This window comes from Scyliorhinus torazame, chromosome 12 (assembly GCF_047496885.1).
Source record: "Scyliorhinus torazame isolate Kashiwa2021f chromosome 12, sScyTor2.1, whole genome shotgun sequence".
NCBI lineage: Eukaryota > Metazoa > Chordata > Chondrichthyes > Carcharhiniformes > Scyliorhinidae > Scyliorhinus > Scyliorhinus torazame.
This window is the reverse complement of record NC_092718.1, coordinates 206,217,229-206,241,993: the sequence shown is the minus strand read 5'-3', so window position 1 is coordinate 206,241,993 and position 24,765 is coordinate 206,217,229. Positions and strand designations below refer to the sequence as shown.

The 24,765-nt window shown below is 43.1% G+C and overlaps 1 protein-coding gene across 8 annotated transcripts in view; it reads left to right on the top strand.

Annotated features, from left to right (window-relative positions):
* nlk2 (nemo-like kinase, type 2) overlaps positions 1-12,271 on the top strand; it is a 204,689-nt gene extending 192,418 nt beyond the window's left edge. For 4 of the 8 annotated variants that reach the window (XM_072469770.1, XM_072469772.1, XM_072469774.1 and 1 more), the window contains 4 exons: positions 5,505-5,591; positions 6,033-6,231; positions 8,167-8,263; positions 10,513-12,271. In XM_072469770.1, the coding sequence (XP_072325871.1) occupies positions 5,505-5,591; positions 6,033-6,231; positions 8,167-8,263; positions 10,513-10,567 (438 nt within the window). In that variant the 3' untranslated portion in view covers positions 10,568-12,271. Of the gene's footprint in view, positions 1-5,504; positions 5,592-6,032; positions 6,232-8,166; positions 8,264-10,512 lie in introns of those variants that run through there. The other 4 variants (XM_072469771.1, XM_072469773.1, XM_072469776.1 and 1 more) reach the window with 2 other exon arrangements.
* The last annotated feature ends 12,494 nt before the right edge of the window (positions 12,272-24,765 follow it).

Below are 24,765 nucleotides of genomic sequence, written 5' to 3'. Positions count from 1 at the left end.
TCGCCGAACAGAGACTTATAGCCAAGTTCCGCACACGAGTGCGGCCTCAACCGGGACCTTGGATTCATGTCGCATTACATTCAACCCCCACCATCTGGCCTGGGCTTGCGAAATCCTACTAACTGTCCTGGCTTGAGACAATTCACACCTCTTTAACCTGGGATTACCCCTCTCTCTGGATCTGTAAAGACTTCATTACCTGCAAATGCTCGCATTCAAAGCATTGTTGCATCTTTGACTTTGTCTATATATGTTTCTGGAACCTACCTCTTCATTTACCTGAGGAAGGAGCAGTGCTCTGAAAGCTAGTGATTTGAAACAAACCTGTTGGACTTTAACCTGGTGTTACAAGACCTCTTGCTGTGCTCACCCCAGTCCAACACCGGCATCTCCACATCATATTTGTACAAACACATCCCTCTACAAAAATGTCTCGGCTAATGGGCAGCACGGTAGCACAGCGGTTAGCACAGTTGCTTCCCAGCTCCAGGGTCCCAGGTTCGATTCCCGGCTTGGGTCACTGTCTGTGCGGAGTCTGCACGTTCTCCCCGTGTCCGCGTTGGTTTCCTCCGCGTGCTCCGGTTTCCTCCCACAGTCCAAAGATGTGCAGGTTAGGTGGATTGGCCATGCTAAATTGCCCTTCGTGTCCAAAAAAGGTTAGGTGGGGTTACTGGGTTATGGTGATAGGATGGAGGTGTGGGCTTAGGTAGAATGCCCTTTCCAAGGGCCGGTGCAGACTCACTGAACCGAATGGCCTCCTTCTGCACTGTAAATTCTATGATTCTATGAATATTTAAATTTGCACCAAAATTACCATTATTCATAGATCATAGAATTTACAGTGCAGAAGGAGGCCATTCGGCCCATCGAGTCTGCACCGGCTCTTGGAAAGAGCACCCTACCCAAGGTCCACGCTTCCACCCTATCCCCATAACCCAGTAACCTCACCCAACACTAAGGGCAATTTTAGGCACTAAGGGCAATTTATCATGGCCAATCCACCTAACCTGCACATCTTTGGACTGTGGGAGGAAACCGGAGCACCCGGAGGAAACCCACGCACACACGGGGAGGATGTGCAGACTCCGCACAGACAGTGACCCAAGCCGGAATCGGACCTGGGACCCTGGAGCTGTGAAGCAATTGTGCTAACCACTATGCTGCCCTCAGTTGTGGTGAATGTATTCACCTAATGCCTGTATGATACTGTAACCTATGACCTGTGACCTGGAAGTGGTGATACAACCTGCTTCCAGGTACTGTACTGTAACCCCGCTAGGGCTCCGACCTCTGGCTCCGCCCTCACCGTGGCCATATATAAACCGGCCGCCTGTGGGCGGCATTCATCCGGTACTTCCGACTCTGGCTAGGCAAGTTCATGACTAATAAAGCCTAATATTCACTCGTCCTCTCGGTGAATTGAAGGTACATCATCAGTTCAACTAAGTTTCACACAACACAAGATCAACTGTGGGGCATAAAATGGCTTTGTAGATCACCCTTAAACAGTGCATTGTGTGATGGTATTACATTGGTTTATAAACATGGTTGCACTTGGGTTTTCTGTTTTGCAAATGGCAAGTCATCAGATCTGCAAATTAAGTGTTTACCAAAATTCACTAGACTCTGGGGTGGTCCCGGCAGATTGGAAATTAGCAAACGTGACACCACTGTTTAGAAAGGGAGGTAGGCAGAAAGCGGGTAATTATAGGCCAGTGAGCTTAACTTCGGTAGTAGGGAAGATGTTGGAATCCATCATCAAGGAAGAAATAGCGACGGTACTTGGGGATCCAGATAGCCAAGAATTGGGGTACATTACACAGGCTTAATTTAACGCGGTTGGTGGAATAGATGGAGGAGGACTTTAAGAGATGGGACATGGTGTCCCTGTCACTGGCAGGTAGGGTGCAGGCGGTTAAAATGGTGGTCCTCCCGAGATTCCTTTGTGTTTCAGTGCCTCCCGGTGGTGGTCACGAAGGCTTTTTTCAAGAGAATCGAGAAGAGTATTATGAGTTTTGTGTGGGCCGGGAAGACCCCGAGAGTGAGGAGGGGATTTTTGCAGCGTAGTGGGGACAGGGGGGGTTGGCACTACCGAGCCTAAGTGAGTATTATTGGGCCGCCAATGTTTCCATGGTGTGTAAGTGGATGGGAGAAGGGGAGGGAGCAGCGTGGAAGAGATTGGAGAGGGCGTCCTGCAGGGGGACTAGCCTACAAGCAATGGTGACGGCACCGTTGCCGTTCTCACCGAAGAAATACACCACAAGCCCGGTGGTGGTGGCCACATTGAAAATTTGGGGGCAGTGGAGACGGCATAGGGGAAAGACTGGAGCCTCGGTGCGGTCCCCGATAAGAGAAAACCATAGGTTTGTTCCGGGGAGAATGGATGGGGGATTTGGAGCATGGCAAAGAGCTGGGGTAGTACAATTGAGAGATCTGTTCGTAGATGGGACGTTTGCGAGTCTGGGTGCGCTGACGGAAAAATATGGGTTGCCCCAAGGGAATGCATTTCGGTATATGCAACTGAGGGCTTTCGCGAGGCAACAGGTGAGGGAATTCCCGCAGCTCCCGACGCAGGAGGTGCAAGATAGAGTGATCTCAGAGACATGGGTGGGGGATGGTAAGGTGTCGGACATATATAGGGAAATGAGGGACGAGGGGGAGATCATGGTAGATGAGCTGAAAGGGAAATGGGAAGAAGAGCTGGGGGGGAGATTGAGGAGGGGCTGTGGGCTGACGCCTTAAGTAGGGTAAACTCATCGTCCTCGTGTGCCAGGCTAAGCCTGATACAATTCAAGGTTCTACACAGGGCGCATATGACTGGAGCACGGCTCAGTAGATTTTTTGGGGTAGAGGATAGGTGTGGGAGATGCTCGAGAAGACCAGCGAATCACACCCACATGTTCTGGTCATGCCCGGCACTACAGGGGTTCTGGGTGGGGGTGGCAAAGGTGCTTTCGAAGGTGGTGGGGGTCCGGGTCGAACCAAGCTGGGGGTTGGCTATATTTGGGGTTGCAGAAGAGCCGGGAGTGCAGGAGGCGAGAGAGGCTGAAGTTTTGGCCTTTGCGTCCCTAGTAGCCCGGCGCAGGATATTGTTAATGTGGAAGGAAGCCAAACCCCCGGGTGTGGAGACCTGGATAAACGACATGGTAGGGTTTATAAAGTTAGAACGGATCAAGTTCGTATTAAGAGGTTCGGCTCAAGGGTTCACCAGGCGGTGGCAACCGTTCGTCGACGACCTCACCAAAAGATAGAGGGAATGGAAAAGAAGAAGACAACAGCAGCAACCCAGAGGGAGGGGAGGGGGAGGGGGGGGCGGAGGAACCGGACGGACTCTCAGGGATGTCATTGTATATGTATAGACATTGTTATAGGTCATGTATATTGGGTTGTTGGATTGTATCTTTGGAGAGTAACTATTTTTGACAAGGCAGTTGCCACTTAGTTTTGTTTTTATATTATTTATTTATTTGTTTAAAATTGGCCACGGTTATTTATATTGCTTTGTTGTTGTTCAAAAGAAAAACTATGTACTGTTATGTTTGGCCACAAAATTTTGAATAAAATATAATTTTTTTTTAAAAGGAAGAAATAGCGAGGCATCTGGATGGAAATTGTCCCATTGGGCAGACGCAGCATGGGTTCATAAAGGGCAGGTTGTGCCTAACTAATTTGGTGGAATTTTTTGAGGACATTAACAGTGCGGTAGATAACGGGGAGCCAACGGATGTATATCTGGATTTCCAGAAAGCCTTTGACAAGGTGCCACACAAAAGGTTGCTGCATAAGATAAAGATGCATGGCATTAAGGGGAAAGTAGTAGCATGGATAGAGGATTGGTTAATTAATAGAAAGCAAAGAGTGGGGATTAATGGGTGTTTCTCTGGTTGGCAATCAGTAGCTAGTGGTGTCCCTCAGGGATCAGTGTTGGGCCCACAACTGTTCACAATTTACATAGATGATTTGGAGTTGGGGACCAAGGGCAATGTGTCCAAGTTTGCAGACAACACTAAGATAAGTGGTAAAGCAAAAAGTGCAGAGGATACTGGAAGTCTGCAGAGGGATTTGGATAGGCTAAGTTTCACACAACACAAGATCAACTGTGGGGCTTAAAATGCCTTTGTAGATCACCCTTAAACAGTGCATTGTGCACAAGAACTGACTAGGGTCTGGCAGATGGAATACAATGTTGACAAATGTGAAGTTATCCATTTTGGTAGGAATAACAGCAAAAGGGATTATTATTTAAATGATAAAATATTAAAACATGCTGCTGTGCAGAGAGACCTGGGTGTGCTAGTGCATGAGTCGCAAAAAGTTGGTTTACAGGTGCAACAGGTGATTAAGAAGGCAAATGGAATTTTGTCCTTCATTGCTAGAGGGATGGAGTTTAAGACTAGGGAGGTTATGCTGAAATTGTATAAGGTGTTAGTGAGGCCACACCTGGAGTATTGTGTTCAGTTTTGGTCTCCTTACTTGAGAAAGGACGTACTGGCATTGGAGGGTGTGCAGAGGAGATTCACTAGGTTAATCCCAGAGCTGAAGGGGTTGGATTACGAGGAGAGGTTGAGTAGACTGGGACTGTACTCGTTGGAATTTAGAAGGATGAGGGGGGATCTTATAGAAACATAAGATTATGAAGGGAATAGATAGGATAGATGCGGGCAGGTTGTTTCCACTGGCGGTTGAAAGCAGAACTAGGGGGCATAGCCTCAAAATAAGGGGAAGTAGATTTAGGACTGAGTTTAGGAGGAACTTCTTCACCCAAAGGGTTGTGAATCTATGGAATTCCTTGCCCAGTGAAGCAGTAGAGGCTCCTTCATTAAATGTTTTTAAGATAAAGATAGATAGTTTTTTTGAAGAATAAAGGGATCAAGGGTTATGGTGTTCAGGCCGGAAAGTGGAGCTGAGTCCACAAAAGATCAGCCATGATCTCATTGAATGGTGGAGCAGGCTCGAGGGGCCAGATGGCCTACTCCTGCTCCTAGTTCTTATGTTCTTATCAACTTGTGCTGCTTTCACACTCCAACCTTTGTATTGATAAGCAATTTCACTTGGAATGTGAATTGGGTGTAAAGTCAAGAACTGACTCCAAAGCAAGAGTAAAACTCCCTCCTCCAAGAGCTCCTTTTCTACTTCAATCTGGTCTCGGGTCAGGCTCTGGCACCAGATTATGGTTACATATAAAGTAATAAGCGAAACCACTTGGCACCAATGTTGCAGTTAAGAGAAAATGCAGTTTTAGTTCTTTCACACACTGTTAAAAGCTGCTTCAGCTCTTCAGAGGACCATGGAAGTAGCCACATGACTTTTTAAATTGGACTTTTTTTGATTGATTACATGATTAAAGCAGAAGACTAGACTAATTTGGGAATATTTTGATAACGTTATTGTCCTGTTTTTACCCTATTATTATCTCTGCAATATTCACAAGTTTAAAAGTGACCTTTTTCACATACAGTTGGTAATAATTGATGTTTTCAAAGTTTTATTTCCTCTCCCTACAGCCATCACTTCCTGTCCTTTACACATTATCCAGCCAGGCGACCCATGAAGCTGTCCACCTCCTTTGCAGGATGTTAGTTTTTGATCCTGTAAGTATGCTAACTATTTTAAAAATTGTACTGTAAAGTCCCTCTTCATATGTGAAAATATAGCTAGTCTGTATTCTCTATTACCCTACATTGATTATATAATCTGAATCCGAAAAATTTCTACAGTAACTGTTAATTCTTGAATAATGGTGTTCTGTTACTGAATTTTGAGATTACTGCCCGAGTCTCCTGTCAGCTTGCAATTAAATCTCTTCAGCAATTTTAATTTACTAATGAACCTGCTGTACAAAAAGCACTTGGAGTACCTTTTCTTAAAAATCCCCTATCCAATCTATTATTTTCTATATGGTAGTAAAGGTTTTAACTGAAATTAATGACATTTTCTTAGCTTCCTGGAAGCAATGTAATATTTCACAAAATTCGCCGGACAAATCATTATAAAATTATCAAGTTGTTGGATGATGTTCCTTTATACCATAGTCAAAAAGAATCTCTGCAAAGGATGCCCTGGCCCATCCGTACTTGGATGAAGGACGGCTCCGGTATCACACTTGTATGTGCAAATGCTGTTATACCACCTCTACAGGACGAGTTTACACCAATGATTTTGAGCCCATCACCAATCCCAAATTTGATGACAGCTTTGAAAAAAACCTAACATCTGTTCGGCAGGTTAAAGGTCAGTGCAATTTTGAATACTGTTTTATAGTTGCAGCTTTCTGATCTGACGTTTAACAGTATACTAGCTATTTTTAACCAAAAACATTCTACAATTGATGGAACACAATCTATTGCTCTTTATGCCTTTGCTTTAGAACTGATAATCATAGAATTTACAGTGCAGAAGGAGGCCATTCGGTCCATCGAGTCTGCACCGGCTCTTGGAAAGAGCACCCTACCCAAGCCTACACCTCCATCCTACCCCCGTAACCCAGTAACCCACCCCACCCCCCAACACTAAGGGCAATTTTGGACACACAGGGCAATTTAGCACAGCCAATCCACCTAACCTGCACATCTTTAGACTGTGGGAGGAAACCGAAGCACCTGGAGGAAACTCACGCACACACGGGGAGAACGTGCAGACTCAGCACAGACCGTCACCCCGCACAGACAGTGACCCAAGCCGGGAATCACCTTGGACCCTGAAGCTGTGAAGCAATTGTGCTAACCACTATGCTATCGTGCTGCATCACGCATGCATCACTGAAGTAAACCATGTCATGCAAAGTAGGTTCCATGTTCAGCCTTTAGTCCTTACTAAGTTAGATTCGTAGTAGAATCTGCAATTGGTCAATGTTTCCATCCTAATTATAATTAACTTGCTGGGACTGCATACTGGGTAATAACAATATTAGGGTCAGTCTTGGCCTCAGTATGCTGAATAGCATGCCAACTCTTAACTGTCCAGACCAAACTGAAAATGACTGCTCCCACAAAGCACTAATGAGTATGTGAGGGGAATGTTGTCATCACTACTTGTGTAACTGTATTGCGGTATTAGCATGAGTTGTCATCTTCAGCAGAGAAACGGTTAATGACAGAAACCTAGATCTGGGACAAGACTGTTGTCTTCCAGGTGAACATTGGGAAGAAAAAAGCTTTTGCTTTTGATCACCAACCCTTATTCTGCTCCCTGTTACTAACTCCATCTTCCTCCCTTGCCACTTAAAACGCTGATCCAGTCCTTGCAAATCGTTGGCATACTGCTCAACTAAGACTAGCTTTCAAATACCCATCTTTCCATCACCAGAACCACATGCTTCCACCACTGCATCATTTTTCACTTCTGTCCCCAAACTCAGCTTCACACCATTGAATTATCCATGCTTTGTTAGCACCTCTTTTAAAAACTGATGTCATCCTTGCTATCCCCCTATTCTCCACCCTCCATAAAGTACGTTTCCAAATTTGTACAGCCAATACCCAATCCTGCAATCAATCTTTTCTTCTCCATCACCCCTACCCTCCTAACCTGGATGATCTATTTCCCTGTCCACTAGGACATTAAGTTTAAAATCATCGTCCTCAACTTCAAATCACCACGACCTTGCTGCACCCCATGTCTGCACTATTCTCCAGTCTTAAGCTCTTCATGAACCCTTTAGTCTTCTGACTCTGGCTTTTTGTGCACATCCCTTACCTTCGTCCCACGAGTCTTGGCTGCCTCTGCCCAAATCTCTGAAAGCTCCCCTCAAGCCCCCACGCTGACTGCTTCCTCCCCCTTAAAAAAGCCCTCTAAGAAGTCATCTTTGTAACTACGCACCTCTTGATTTCCTTCTTCGTGGTTTGGCACGTGTTCCTTTTTAGTTATTTTCATTTCTCTCTTTGTAAAGTGGCCTGGAATGTGCTCAATATTAAGACAGTTGCTAAATGCAAGTTTGGGGAAATTGCAAGCATTATTCCATATAATTTGTTGACATTCCAGTGCACTGTTGCTATTTGAGTATTAACATTGCAGAATTTTACACACACTTCAATTATTCACATCTTCAACTGATTTCACTGCTCAAAATAAAACCTCTTAATGGGAATTATAAAAGAACAGATCAGAATTTAACAATGATTTAAACAGCTGTATTGTTATGACTGAATATAATTCATTTCTGTCTAGCAGAGCTCATTCATCAATTCATTCTGGAACAGCAGAAAGGGAACAGGGTTCCACTATGCATCAACCCACAGTCTGCTGCATTTAAAAGCTTTATCAGGTACATTGATGCCGATGTCTTGTTAGCGGCATTTTTCATTTTAAAGTATAGTATGGAATAATCCCTTTAAAAAGTTAGAAATACAAACGGGTATTGAATTCAAGTCAAGCCTGAAAGGTCTTGTATCCTTAAAGTTTAAGTGAATTAATCAGGAAGCTAATATTCTGTTATTTAAAAGAAACATCGAATGATGTATTTATCTTTATCCTAAATAATAAAAATTGCATCTCCTTGTGAAATTAAATACTTTGTAGAGGTTTTAGTTATAACAAACCACAATCTTTGAGAAAGGATGATTAGACAAATTTGCAAACAATATCTGAATCCATATTGTGTTCCACATCTATTACCTAGACTTCTACTAGAAAACTGACTGTTTCAATTTGTTTCTGATTTTTAATTTTTGCACTGTTTCAAAATGTTCCAAGTATAGATCAAGTATTGCTCATTCATAGAAATTCCACTCTTGGGAGGAGAAAATTATTTTTTAACTTCTGTTATTGCATGAATATGTGTAGTAAATATATTCTCTGAAAGCTGCCTCAGTGATTATAATTTATATCTGATCATGAATGTTAACTAGCAGTTTGGCTGTGGGTAGGCATCATACTTGAGCGCTGGCCTTTCCTTGCCCTGTCTTCACTATTGGACACTTCCAGTGGGGATCTGCGAATAGTGTCCTGGAGAAGGAACCCCCCCCCCAAACCCACAGAACTGAGACTATGGCAATTGTATACTTGCCACATAGCCCTCGATGAGTTCAGTGCATACTGAACGCTTATTCTGCTGTTTAATGTTCAGCATTGGAGTCTTGCAAACCAATTTCCAGCTTTGCATGTGCTATTAAATGATTTATTTTGAAATCTGCATTTGACATCAGTACTTAAAGTTGACAGCCGGGGCAGCACGGTGGCGCAGTGGGTTAGCCCTGCTGCCTCACGGCGCCGAGGTCCCAGGTTCGATTCCGGCTCTGGGTCACTGTCCGTGTGGAGTTTGCACATTCTTCCTGTGTTTGCGGGATTTCAACCTCCACAACCCAAAAGATGTGCAGATTAGGTGGATTGGCCACGCTAAATTGCCCCTTAATTGGAAAAAATGAATTGGGTACTCTAAATTTTTTTTTTTTTAAAGTTGACAGCCAACCTGTACTGGATTTAAAATACTTATCCTTTGCAGAGTACAGAATATATTGTAAGTCTAGTTATGGATAAGTGTGTGTTTGCTTCGAAAGGTTAGGTGGATTGGCCACGCTAAATTATCCCTTAGTGTCCAAAGATGTGCAGGTTAGGTGGGGTTACGGGATTAGGACAGGGAAGTGGGCCTAGGAAAGGTGCTCTTTCGAAGGATGGGTGCAGACTCAATGGGCCGAATGGTCGCCTTCTGCACTGTATGGATTCTAAAGCTGCATGATTCTTCAAGGCCCATAGTTCTTCAAGTTGAAGGTTCAGCAAAATTCTGGGCATGCACCTCAATTTCATCAGACGTCTTTATGATTATTTTTCAGTTTTTAACACTATTGCACCCTTGCCATCCTTGGTACTGTTCATGATTCCATTAAATATATTTCAATCAATCCAGTGATTACTGATTTTCCATTAAATATATTTTCAATCAATCCAGAGATAACTGATTTTCAATCAGCTTGATTTTCATTATTCAAATGAGGTAGAATGTTTTGGAATGGGTTCGGTTATTGACTTGCTCATTAGCCGCTGAAAATGCGATAAAACTGTCACTTGGAATTGATTGTCATTGTGAGACATTTTACAGCAATACTCTTTTTCAATCAGTTTCAAACTTTTTTGATTGAAGGACCTCTTTTCAAATGAATTAGTAATCACCATCCACCCATTGAGATTATACTATAAATTGCTCAAAATAAGCATATGAAGTGTTTTGATGATGTTTTTAAGAAAACAGGTATTTATTTAAAAATATTGGTGGGATGGGTTTGATGTTTGCTGCGCTCTACTCTTGACTCATACAAAGCTCACCTCCAGCTACCACTTGGTCATCTAACCTTGGCCACTGCACCCAGCACTACTTCCGTCATCCATCCATAAAGCTGATCGGTTCAATGAATCCTGAGGTGACTGCAGGTCCCCAGTTTGAGAACTATTCTGTTTGAAGGGAAGTTGGAAATGAGCAATTTGGGATACATTTAAAATTTCTATCATGTTTAATTTTCATTGTAAAGCCTGAACTGGTTTATATTATTCTGATTATGTTTTTATTTTCACTCTTAACAGCTCCACAGTAGCTCAGCCCTCTGAGATGCCCCCATCTCCACTGGTATGGGAGTAAGTGGAAAAAACTACTGATGACAAATATTTTAGGTTCTCACAGAGTCTAAAATTTGCAGTACCATTTATGTCGGGACAAGTGTGTAATTTTACTTATAAAATTTTTAAAAAGTTAAAATAAACCACTGATAATTGTAAAGTATATACTTTTAGGAATATGCTGGACTTGTATTTTTTAGGGATAAAATTGGTGGTTGTGCTTTGAAATAAAGCAGCTTTAGCAAGAGCTGTACAGTTTGTATGTATTTATGGAACCCCGTGCAGGCAGCCTTTGCTTTTTGGCTTTGGAAAAAACAAAAGCTGCACTAAAATGAACTAGGTGTCTTGACGTTGAAGTGGGACATGGAACAGGCATGTACAGGATCTCTAAGGAATCAACGCTGACCCTTTCCTGAAGACACTTGGAACGGAGGCTGGCTCAGAATACAACGTTTATGCCGACCAATCATGAAGTCATGTCAGTTGATAAGGCTATTTAATGAAATGGGCGTGTCGCCTGACAGATCAATTCTTTAGCTTCTCTTCAGAGCTGTGACAGTGGTTTGCTGTTGTTTGTAAAACATTGTGATTAGAAAGAGATGGAGTGAGTGTGGATTTATCACTCATAGTAATTTATGTTTCCCCAGTCCCTTAATTATATTTAACCAATTTTTAGAAACATTTTGTTTTATTTCTGCAGTCAAACCTTGAGCATGCATCACCCCCCCACATCACTTGTGTATATAAGTCCAGTGTTGGGTAGATTTTAAAAGTCTTGACATTACTGTATAGAGGAATTAGCTTGCACATTTTAGGTCTGTGAAATATTCCGTGAAAGTTATTTTCTGCACTGGACAGTGTAACAGGAAAAAAAAGCAGCACATAGGCGATTATGTTAATTGTGTCTTGTGTCTTTAGGCAGAACTGTGTGGAAGTGTTGATCTGAAACGTCACAGTAGTGCAGTTTTAATATCCTTTCTGACAAATCCTTATCTACTGGAACACTGAACTATTCTGTGTATATGTATATATGAACAGAAATTGAAGGCTCTACCTCCAGGAGTATGCAACTTGGTTTGTTTACCTCCACGTTTTTTTTAAAAACAATTCAGCGTGGGGATTTAAAACTTGAATGTCCCTTCCAGCTTTTATATTTAAGAAAAAAAAGTTTTTCACATGTACGAAGGAACCTTTATGGATTGTCTTAAATACGCAATTGTGTTCAAAGCTGAGAATATGACCCCAGGCTCGGTCATTAGTACTTGACTGTTAAATAACTGTAGTTCATATCTGTATTTAGCATTGGACTCTTGTTGCGAGTGACCCAGAGCAAAGGTGTGCACAGATTTCAGTTAGATCCCTAATATTGTTTTCCTTTTAAAATTTTAACTTAAATGAAGTAATAGCTTGCTGTGACAAAGACTGTCATGCTGGAAATTGCATTATTTACAATTAGGAACAATGAAGAGGTTTATGAATTTTAAAAATGCAAAGTTAAGCCTCCAGAGCTTTAATAGCAAATGAAGATTTTAAAGGCTTGTATTTGAAGATTTCTGTTTTCAGTAAACTGGGGCACAGAAAAAGTCCCGAGAGCCTGCTGAGAAACCAGTTTCAAGACTTCACCTGAGGTTCATCGTCCTATGTGACACATTTGCCGGTCACTTTGTACAATGTAGATTTGAAGTACAGTGGTGGAAATTCATTAAATGTGACATTTAAAAGAAAATTGGTGTGGTACTAGTGAGTTTGTCTTCACATATTTAGACACAAGTCTTAATTTATTAAGTTTCCGTTTCTGATTTGTGATTTCTGTACCCAGCCATTGATTCTCACATAGCATCTTTGAGGGTATACATATTTCTTGAGCTTAGTTATCATATGTCATTAGTTATGTGGTGAAAGGACACAGCATTTATCTTGCTTTATTTTAATATTTTAAACATTCTGTGCCCTTTTCTGTAAATAGGGACATTCCTGAATTAGATCTTTGCCCACAAAAGCATCACTGTATAACTTCTCCAGTCTGGAAATCCAACAACACCAGTTGTCAAGAAATGTTTTGAGCAGACCCAAGCAACACATGGCTCAACTGGTTGGGCCCTGCAACAGATTAAGGCAGCATGGGCTCACCTGACCTTGGGATCAAGGGTAGAAAATGTGTGATGGGGAGATGCAGACAGTGCATGACTACAGAAGCCTGATGTTCAAGCCGGCGCCATGGACCTCCTTGCCTCCCTGGGTGACTGTAACAGTCACTGCCACTGACACAACCTCCAGCAGCAACTCCCGTTTCTGCAGCAACTCAACGGCCAGTTAAGTCAGCACCTAATATAGAGTAGATTAGATCACAGATTCCCACAGAGGCCATTTGACCCATCGAGTCTGCACTTTTCCTGCAAGGGGACCTCCCTCCGGGCCCTTGCCACGGTGGCACTCTTATCCCCACCCAAAAAACACTCCAGCAGTCCAGTGGTGATAGCCACCCTCCAGTCCTGGAACCAACTACGGCAGCAATTTGGCCTGACCAAAATGTCGGACAAAGCTCCTATCTGCAACAACCTAGGTTCACACCAGCGCTGACTGACGCCACCTTTAGAAAGTATGACAGGACGGAGGGACACCATCAGTCAGGGACCTATACACGGACGGCAGGCTTACAACAATGGGTGAACAGACAGAGAAATTCTAGCTAGCTAGGGGGACCAAGCTACGGTACCTGCAACTCAAAAACTTCCTACGAAAGGAGACAAGGACGTACCCACAACCGCCACGACAGACATTACTGGACACAAGCATCCTAGATAAAAGGAACTGTGGCGACATGTATGACCGACTGGTAGAAAGGGCCGACACCGTACTGTACGCAACAAGAAAGAAATTGGAGGAGGACCTGGGGATTGAAATAGGGTGGGGACTCTGAAGCGAAACACTGCAGATGGTCAACTCCACCTCCAGGTGCGTGTGGTAAAAGTGGTACATAGAGCCCACTTAACAAGAACTCGTATGAGTAGGTTCTTCCCGGATGTGGAGGATGTGAACCGTGTCAAGGAGGCCCGGCCAACCACGCCCACATGTTCTGGTCTTGCCCCAGACTTGCGGGGTACTGGACAGCCTTCTTCGAGGTAATGTCCAAAGTGGTGGGGATGAGGGTGGAGCCATGCCCGAAAATGGCAGTCTTCGAGGTATCAGACCAGCCAGATCTATTCCTGGGTAGGAGGGGACGCCCTTGCCTTTGCCTCCCTGATTGCCCGCCGTAGAATCCTGTTCGGCTGGCAGTCAGCAGCACCATCCAAAGCTGCAAACTGGCTGTCCGACCTCTCAGAATCTCTCCAAATGGAGAAAATCAAATTCGCCATCCGAGGCTTAGACAACGGCTTCCACAGACCATGGGAGCCATTCACCCAATTGTTCCGGGACCTGTTTGTGACCAACGAACAAGCAGAAGAATAGCCAGGTAGCCAAGAATCAGGTGAAAGTAGTCGAGGCGGGGGAGGGAGGGATAGACCGGGGGTGGGGGGGGAATAACAGCTTACCCTAAGAAAAGAAAGGCAAACCACAGGAGAAGGGGAGGGTGGAGAGTGGGTGGAAGAGGGAGGAGACGGGGAACCAGTGAGGTGGGGGGGAGGCAAGGGAATGACAGCCGGAAGGAGGGCACGGGAAACGATAACAAATTTGGCATCTACAGGAGCTGAGAACAAGGAAAATCTGGACGAAAGATGGGACGAACGGCTGAAGCGGAGGTGATCGTGAGACGACAACGGCAGCAAAAACCATCCGGGAGAAGGAAGTGACAACACCAACACCAGATCCATTCGCGTATTGCCCTCTGTAATTGTTCTGTATTTGTTTTCCCTGGCACCCAAATGTATATTCCTCCCCCTTGCCCACAAACAGATGCATACTTATGTGCTAAAAACAATACTGCCAATCGTACAGAGCTGCAGTTGTTGAGCTAGCACATAATACCCTACCAGTTATTTTATTCTAACTTTTTTTTGTGTGTGTTCCCATCTCTTTTATGTATGTATTCTATTTTATATACATAGCGGTAAATATACTTTATTCAAAAACGCAATAAAAAACGTTTATTAAAAAAAGAGAGTCTGCACTGACCCTCTGAAAGAGCACCCCACTCCCCTGCCCTATCCTTTGGACACTTGAGGGACAATTTATCATGGCCAATCCACATAACCTGCACATCTTTGGACTGGGAGAAAAACCAGAGCACCCGGAGGCAACGCACGGGGAGAAAATGCAAACTGCATACAGACAGTCATCCAAGGGCAGAATTGAACTTGGATCCCTGGCGCTGTGAGGCAGCAATGCTAGTCACGGTGCCATCATGCCTCCTCTACAACTGAAGGATTTAAAAGAAAAATAAATGATATTTAAATTTATTTCCTGAAGTCACTTCTGCACAGAGTTAGTTTTCAGTAGTGTTTCATGCTCTATTTTGCCAGGCCTGCATCTCCCACCCAAAACCAAATGATTTTTTACTGGAATATGTTTCAACAAGAACCCCAGTCAACAACTCATAGCCAGAGGACTCATATGCCAGATTTAGCAGTTAATTCCTGTCTATCCTGTGGGGATGATCTCCCTTTCAGTTGGTCCATTTGTTACAAAGCTAATTCATGTTTGCCCCATTCTGAACTCTGCTCTGGGGGGACGGGTATGGGTATTCTGTCCATCCCAGTCAGGGCAAAAATGTATCTGTGCAAGTACAGACCATAGGAAGTACGGAGTCAACAATCACACAGACCGACTTTAGGGTTAACGTTCTGAATCAGATGCATGTTTCATGTCTGCCACTGTTAACATTGTCAGTGAATCTTGAATTTCTGTTACCATTAACATTGTCAGTGTTGGTTGAATTTTTGCTGCAGTTAATGTTGTGATGTCTGTTGAATTTCTGTTACTCTTAACCTTGTCAATCAGCTCTATATTTAAAGTTGTGCTACATGTGTACAAGGAGTTTGATGTATATTTAAAATGTGGAGCTACTCGCTGCTTACTTTGAGATTAGCGAGACTGACTATGTGATCAATGGTGAGCTGCATTCATTACCCATCAGCCCCAAATCTAGGTGTGTTTCCAAGAATTCCCTCCTTCCTCCTTAAAACAGCAGGCGTCTGCAATCAAGTCTCGCACACTGATCTGTTCAGAGATTTGTTTTGCAATTATTTAGATCCCCAAATAGCGACAAACAATAGAAAATATATTTTTATTTACAATTTTTATATTTAATACAGAAGTGCCAACAATGAATGTGACATTTTTAAACATAACTATAGAAAATCTATTGTGAACGTGGCGTGCGCTGCGAGAGTCTGCCGTTTTGCAAATGTGAGTTGCTGAAAAAAAGTTTGAAAAAAACTTGCTTAATTTAGGCCCATTTCCCCGCCCTACCCCCATAACTCCACCTAACCTTTGGACACTAAGGGGCAATTTAGCATAGCCAATCCACCTAACCTGCACATCTTTGGACTGTGAAAGGAAACCAACACAAACACTAGCAGAATGCAAACTCCACACACACACAGTCATCCAAGGTCAGAATTAAACTCTTTGGTGCTGTGAGGCAGCAGTGCTAACCACTGCACTAACCACAAGCATGGGAAAACGTAGTGCGTGTAGTTGGCCAGCCTACTTCTCCCTATATCTGTCTGTCTCTTAATCACCTCCTCCATCTAACCCTAACCCTACTACACAAATATCAAACATGCCTACCGCTCTATCGTCCACCCACACTTTGGCAAATTTGACCACAAGGGTGTGCTCCTGCTCTCGGCTTATAAGCAAAAACTGAAGTGGGAGAATAAAGAAAGTCGTGTATTGTTGGTCTGAGGAATCGGATGATCTCCTACGGGACTGCTTAGAGTCAGTGGACTGGTCAGTATTTTAAAACTGCGACCAGCCTGAACGAGTACGCCACTACAGTAACTGACTTCATTAGTAAGTGTGTAGATGACTGTCTGCCAAAGAAGCAAATCCGCATTTTTCCCAACCGAAACCCTGGACGAACAGGGATATTCACTGCTTGCTGAAGTCTAGGTCTGAGGCGTTCAAGTCAGGCGACCCTGACCGCAACAAGAAAGCCAGATATGATCTAAAGAAATACATCAAAGATGCCAAAAGACAGTACCGGACCAAGCTCGAGTCCCTGGCTAGCCACACGGATCCCCGCCGTCTATGACAAGGTCTGCAAGACATAACGGGCTACAAGATGAAGGCATGTAAAATCATCGGCTCCAACGCACCTCTCCCTGATGAGCTCAACGCATTCTATGCCCGCTTTGAGCAAGAGGTCAGCGAGAGCGAGCCCTTCACCCCAGAAGCCACGGGTGAACTTGTATCTGAGATCACCACTGCAGATGTCAGAGCAGCCTTCTCGAAGGTCAACCCACGGAAAGCCACTGGCCCGGATGGGGTACCCGGACAAGCACTCGGGTCTTGCGCGGATCAGCTGGCAGGTTCAACCTCTCTTCACAACAATCTCAGGTCCCTATCTGCTTCAAGAAGACGACCATCGTCCCTGTACCAAAAAAATGCCAAGCTGCGTGCCTTAATGACTATCGTCCAGTGGCTCTGACATCCATCATCATGAAGTGCTCTTTGAAAGGTTAGTCATGGCACAAATCAACTCCAGCCTCCAGGATTGCCTTGATCCACTACAGTTCACCTACTGCTGCAACAGGACCACAGCAGACGCCATCTCCATGGCCCTGCATTCTACCCAGGAACACCTAGATAACAAAGACACCTATGTAAGACTCCTATTTATCGACTACAGCTCAACCTTCAACACCATGATTCCTACGAAACTCATCTCCAAACTCCGTGGCCTTGGCCTCGGCGACTGGATCCTGAGCTTTCTAACCCACAGGCCACAATCAGTAAAGATAGCCAACAACACCTCCTCCACGATCATCCTCAACACCGGTGCCCCACAAGGCTGTGTCCTCACCCCCTACTATGCTCCTTATACACCTATGACTGTGTTCCCCAAATTCCCCTCCAACTCGATTTTCAAATTTGCCGATGATACCACCGTAGTGTGTCGGATTTCAAACAATGACGAGACAGAGTACAGGAATGAGATAGAGAATCTGGTGAACTGGTGCAACGACAATAATCTCTCCCTCAATGTCAACAAAACAAAGGAAATTGTCATCGACTTCAGGAAGCGTAGTGGAGAACATGCCCCTGTCTACATCAATGGGAACGAAGTAGAAAGGGTCGAGAGCTTCAAGTTTTTAGGTGTACAAACCACCAACAGCCTGTCCTGGTCTCCCCATGCCGACACTAATTAAGAAAGCCCATCAACGACTCTACTTTCTCAGAAGACTAAGGAAATTTGGCATGTCAGCTACGACCCTCACCAACTTCTACAGATGCACCATAGAAAGCATTCTTTCTGGTTGTATCACAGCTTGGTATGGAGCCTGCTCTGCCCAAGACCGCAGGAAACTACAAAAGGTTGTGAATGTAGCCCAGTCCATCACGCAAACCAGCCTCCCATCCATTATATATAATTCCCGCTGCCTCAGAAAGGCAGCCAACATAATTAAGGACCCCACGCACCCCGGACATACTCTCTTCCACCTTCTTCCGTCAGGAAAAAGATACCAAAGTTTGAAGTCACGTACCAACCGACTCAAGAACAGCTTCTTCCCTACTGCCATCAGACTTTTGAATTAACCTACCTCGTATTAAGTTGATCTTTTCTCTACACCTTGCTATAACTGTAACATATTCTGCAGTCTCTCCTTCCTTCCCTATGTATGGTATGCATTGTTTGTACAGCATGCAAGAAACAATACTTTTCACTGTATACTAATACAAGTGACAATAAATCAAATCAAATCAAATCCCATCTGTCGTTCTTTATCTCCATCTCTTGATTTCTCTCTCTGGCTCTTGGAGCAGAAATATAAAAGATACAAAAGTTGGATAAGAACCATTTTTATTACTGCATTATAATGCTTTAGTACTGTTTTATGTTTCAGATAAATATTTATATCTGTGTTTACCACTTCACACACTTGTGGTTAACATTCTAAAATCCAGAAATCGGTGTGTTCCAGACTGGAGAGTCATGTTATACTAACATTTACTGAATTTTCTTTTCCACAGGTCTTTGAAAAAAATGTCATCTAAAAACTGGCTTTTGCAATTCAGTCAGTTAACTGCATTTTCATTTAGGTGATTGACATTAGAAGGGAAAATCCACTCAATGACTAAAATTGTTTTAGGTACTGTGTTCAACTTGCTTTAGAATTGTATATTGGGGTTTAATTGGTATTGGTCATTTTGCCTTGAATTACACCATTCACAAACAAGACGAGTAATAAAGTGAAGAGATTTTTAAAGAAAAACTGGACCTTAGTCCAGTAAATGAACATGGCATGATGTGCTAAATGTAATCTGAGCATGAAGGTTACTACACATTGCTATGGATTCAAGTATCAACAAATGCTGAGATGGGTATGAACATGTAAGTAGAGCAGTGTGGATTGGTATTTCTGTACTTGGGCTTCATTTCTCTAAATAGATAATGATGTTAGTTACAGTGACTAATTTTCATTCCGCTTGCATTGGACATGGCTACATTCTGTATGCAGCTTGATAGGTGCATATCTAAACATTTTGACTGTCACCAGAATTGGAATTCCCATTCTTGTTGATAGTCACAAGCGCACTTATCATTAGAACTGTGTTACATATACAAAGTTTAGAGAGACGGAAAAAAACTAGGTAGGAGAAGAAGTGTTCATGTAATGAGACCTCTGTGCATTGATTTGCTAACAGAAGAAAAAACAATAGAGAGGAAAAGGCCATTCAAACTGTCAAGCTCCCTTCTTTCATTGGTCAATGGATTCTGCCCATATGGGGAAGGTTCTACAATTTTCTTTCCGATATCCAAGGTCATTGAGATCTGACCAGTGACTTTTCATAGATAAATTCCAAAGTGCTAAGATCATATAGTTAAATACTGGTCTCTACTGTATTTATCTCTATCATTGCTCATCATTGTTACCATCAATTAGTTCCTAATTGGATGTTAACTCGGGCAACAAAAGAGCTGGCTAAATCACATTTACTACTTTTGAAAGCGATCAATTCCTTCACTATTTTGGGGGCAGGGTTGAGAGTGATACTTTCTAAATCCTCAACATTTTGTACTTCTACCTCTTCCAAGATAAAACACATGTATCCACATAATGAATGTTTCTTGAGCACTAGTTCTTGTGAAAATACCCTGCCCTCAATTATTTCTCCAAATAAAATATATTAATTTTACATAATACTCCATTGGTGTGCTGGTAGGTGAAATACCAGATTTGAAAATACCTGATCCCAATCATGAAGACCAACTACTTGGTAGATTTTATGAATGAATACTCGCATCTATCTTAAGCGTTCCTTTTATCAAAGCCTCTCCAACCCCTCAAACCAATCATTTGCACATGAGCAACTGCTGATGTGAAAGAATTACTCATATTTCCCTTTTTTTAATGCAATTTTGATTGTCATTCAAACGCCTTGGATAAGATAAGAGCTTGACATTGAGGTTAGTCAAATTAACATTTGTCGATCCAAATTAACCATGGATCCTACCTAAAATAATTCAATTCCCATCCCAGCACATGTTGAATTCAGTAATTTCCCCAAGCCAAATCTCAGAAGTCACCCACTATTAAAACAAATGAAACAACATTTATTAATCTGAAATCTGTTTCACAGGGCAATGCAGCCTCGCAAAGAGCTGCCACAAATTGTGCCAGATGATGTGAGTGCACCACCCAAAAAGAATTGTCTTAATTTTGGACCAGTTCTTTGGATCAGTTTGTAACAATGGAAAAGTAAAGTACTAATGATCTATTTGTTGGTGATTGAAAATTCCAATTAAGAAATGTCTCCATTGGCTCTAAGTTTATTTGGTGATCACCTCAGCTAAATAATGGAAATTATTCTTGTGTTTGATCCTAATTTAGGTGCTCTTGGATGGCAGGGGTGTTGCAATTGAACAATGTACTCATAGAGAGTGGAAAATTGCCTTTCCTGTATTCTTCATTCTGTTCCAGCCTTCATTAATTGTTTAAAAGATTTTTGCTTTAGGCCAGGTTTGATGATGGAGCATGTCCTCGGACCTAGTACTGGATGATGATTAGAAGCCTAACGCCAAATCTGATCTAAAGGATTACCTTTACTGTGGCAAGTAGATGAATACAGATAAAAGTTAATTTGTGAAAATCTAGCCACTCCAGTTACAAAATGCTTTTTTGATTTCACAAATATATGTCCATTTCAAACCTTAGCTTGCACCTTGATGGGGAGGATGTAGTAGAGGCAGCTTATACTACTATAATGAGAACCTTGGTAATTCTGATCCATTGGTATTATTGTGTAATGAAAGATGCATGAATGTATAATTAAATTTAGTGATGCATGTCAGAAGCTGGCCTGGTTCAGATGAATGACCTGTGTTGGGTTTAACCGTGCACCTATCCTCCCAAATTTTGAAATGGCATTGAATCCTTAAGCCATTAATTTGTAAAAGTGTACTAAAGGTTTTCTGTGGAAGTAAATTGTATAATGGGAACAGATGGGGGAAAGCATAGTGGTGTTGCTGAACCAGAGACCCAGGGTACTGCTCTGGAGACCCAGGTTCGAATCCCACCACAGCAGATGGTGAAATTTAAATGCATTAAAAATCAGGATTGAAAGCCTAACGAGGTCATAAAACCACTGCTGAAGGGAAGGAAATCTGCCATCCTTACCTGCCCTGACCTACGTGACCCCAGATCCACAGCAATGTGGTTGACACTCTTTAAAAACTTCCCTCTGAAATGCACTCCGTTCAAGGGCAATTAGCAATGGGCAATAAATGCTGGCCCAACCAGCGATGCGCACATCGCATGAATTTTTTTTAAAAATACAGACCATTCAGCCCCTAGAGACTCTTCTGGCTTTCCAAGGGTTGGTGCAGATTCGATGGGCTGAATGGCCTGCTGCTGCACTGTAGGGATCTATGCTCCTATAAGGGACAAGATCAACCAGACCCCAGCGCGAATTGAAGTCTCGGAGTTGAAGTCACTTCAACTTAATGCCCCAGAGTAGCACTTCATTCAGTCTTTCTATGACTGCGTGCAGGAGTGCGATTAACTGCAGAAGCAAACACAAACCCGAGCTGATGCTGGAAATATTCAGCAGGGAAGAGGGAGAATTGGAGTTTACATTTCGAGTCCAGGACCTTTCTTCAGGACTGACCTGTTGAACGTTGTTGCCGTGCCGTTTTACCTTTTAGGGAATACAGAGCACAATTTAAAATCGAAGTTATAAAACCAACATTGCATATTGGAATAAATTATTCTTATCCTAGTCATTTTTTTTTCTGTTTCAAAAAGTCTCCCAACAGTGATAGATGAATTCTGTAATCCGATTTTTAAGAATAATTTTATAGTTACGCTGTTGAATTTAGTTATTTTCTGACTATCAATAATTTACATTAAGAAACCGTGTCTTGTTTTTGCTCATAGCATAGCTGATCTATACTCTTGTGCCATTAGCTTTTACTTTTAAGATGTTAATGCACCGTAATAGTGTGGGTAACACTAAGTCGTTTTGAACAATATCAGTTAAATGCAAGTGAGAACTGGCCATTTCTCTGCAACGTTTAAGCTAATGGTTCAAATAATTGCGTTTTCAAATGCAGCATGTATGTTTGATTCTCCATCGCGCCAACTGTGTCTCCAATCTCAAGGGCACAGCAGAGACTTGTCTCGGTTGTTGAGAGGGAAGGCCACACACCTCGAGCTACTGGTGCCCAGAGCCTTGGGCAGGGAAAGTTTGTGCCCGAGAGCTGGGGCTGAGGGAAAAGGTAAAGGAAGAAACCGCAACCCCCAATCGGGTATTTATATATTTTTTAAACGTATGGGCGGGGTATTTTCCAAAGACCTTATTGATTCTGGTGCGCATTCGTAAGATACCACACGAGTCCAACACATGCCTAGTGAAACTAGGTGTGAAGAAATTCCAATTTCCAACCAGCGTTTGCTGCCATTGAATGGTTGGAATTGAATTTGTCCAAACTCAGCTGCGAACGATTCAGGCGAGTAGGCGAAGGTGCATCTGCACAGGAACAGTCTGTCAATCTGATATCTCGTGCTTAATTTAATTGTATGCTATTAGAAGGAGCGATTTACTTTGTGATCTGAGCGACTTCCGTTGAAATAAATGCCTGTCTGAGACTATTAATTTGTGGTTCTTGGCTTTCATTATGACCATAAAGCAGGATGTGGTAAATTATAAAAATGATGGCCTCTAGTTTGAAATCCGCCTTAACACATAGTGATGAGATTAGATTAATCAAACGGGAATTAATCTTGTGCCAATGGCGGAAACCAATCGAGCACAAATATGGAGAGGGAAAAATGCAGTGTGCAAATTGTATCCAGTATAGGAACGGGGCAGGCGAGAGGGATTCATGTCAAATACTCCCCTTTGGGGGCGTGCTGGAAAACTGCTATTTCTGCACTTGCCGCTGGTTACTCGCACAGATCCCCGCTGGAAATATTGTACCTTCCCATCAGGGTCAGTAAAGGTATTGTGAAAATTCAGCGGACCCCCCAGTTCGCACCCTGAATCCCTTCTGATCCTGCTTGTGCTGCAGACTCCCAAACCACTGGTTGTTCCCGTGAGGGAGAAGGAGGGGTGACAAGAAACCAGATTGAGGGTTGGGGAATCACTCAGCAGGCCAGGATGTGGAGAGAGAGAGAGACCCCCCGGAAGGTACAGACCGAGCTCTGACCTGCTGGTAGGTTAGCAGCTGAAAGGGGCTGCATTTCAGAAACATCAAGCAGCAGCCACATTGTCCCTGATACGTTTGACTCGATATTTTAACAATAATAAGCTGTTAAGTTTTTTTTTTTAGGAGGAGGGTGGTGGGGGGACAAAATCGATCCCAACCACCCCTCCCCGTGTCTCATTTTTCAACAAATTAACATTTATTCTCAACCCAGAGGCAAAGGCAATGAATTAATAGTCGAGCTCATTTAAGCTTGTGGAAAGCCCAACAATTTCCCAGGATTCTTGAATTGTTAGTCCTTTGATACTGTAGAATAAACTACCCGGCTAATGTGTTTATCGACAAGGTTGGCTCTTTAGTGCGCAGTTTTACTACTTTAATCAATCTTCCTGTGCCGTGCTGGAAGATTTCTTTAAATGGTTCGAGCCTCCGCTGTAGTTTGCATCACACCTGAATTCACAGGCTTGAATTTTGTAAACGAGCAAGGATGAAAGGGTAGTTAATTATACCTGGCTGCGTGCTGGGACAATCTAGCGCTGTCAAAACGGATAACTAGGCAAAGCCGCTTGATGTGTAACGAGTGCCCCCTATTGGAAACTGAAATGAATTAGCCTTTGATTTCCTCTTAAATTTTGAATCGGAATATGCCAAATCCCGTTTCCATTTGAAGTCATAAACAGGGCGGATAAAGCAATGCCTCTATCCCAGAGTAAGCTAGAATTTGCATCTCTTTAATTGATCTGCGATCAACTCAGCTCAAAATACCTTCGAGTCTACAGAGGGGAGGCGGTGGCAGAGACCCAGATTAATGCTCTGGGGACCTAGGTTCAAATCCCGCTACTACAGGTGGTGAAATTTGAATTCAAATTAGATTCCATGATGTGGAGATGCCAGCGTTGGACTGGGGTGAGTACAGTAAGAAGTCTTACAACATCAAGTTAAAGTCCAACAGGTTTTCATAGAATTTACAGTGCAGAAGGAGGCCATTCTAGTCTGCACCGGCTCTTGGAAAGAGCACCCTACCTAAGGTCCACACCTCCACCCTATCCCCATAACCCAGTAACCCAATCCAACACTAAGGGCAATTTTGGACACTATGGGCAATTTAGCATGGCCAATCCACCTAACCCGCACATCTTTGGACTGTGGGAGGAAACCGGAGCACTCGGAGGAAACCCACGCACACACGGGGAGGATGTGCAGACTCCGCACAGACAGTGACCCAAGCCGGAATCAAACCTGGGACCCTAGAGCTGTGAAGCATTTGTGCTATCCACAATGCTACCGTGCTGCTCCGTTTGTTTGTTTTAAATCACTAGCTTTTGGAGCGCAGCTCCTTAGGTGAATGAAGAGGTAGGTTTCAGAAACATATATATAGACAAAGTCAAAGATGCAAGACAATGCTTTGA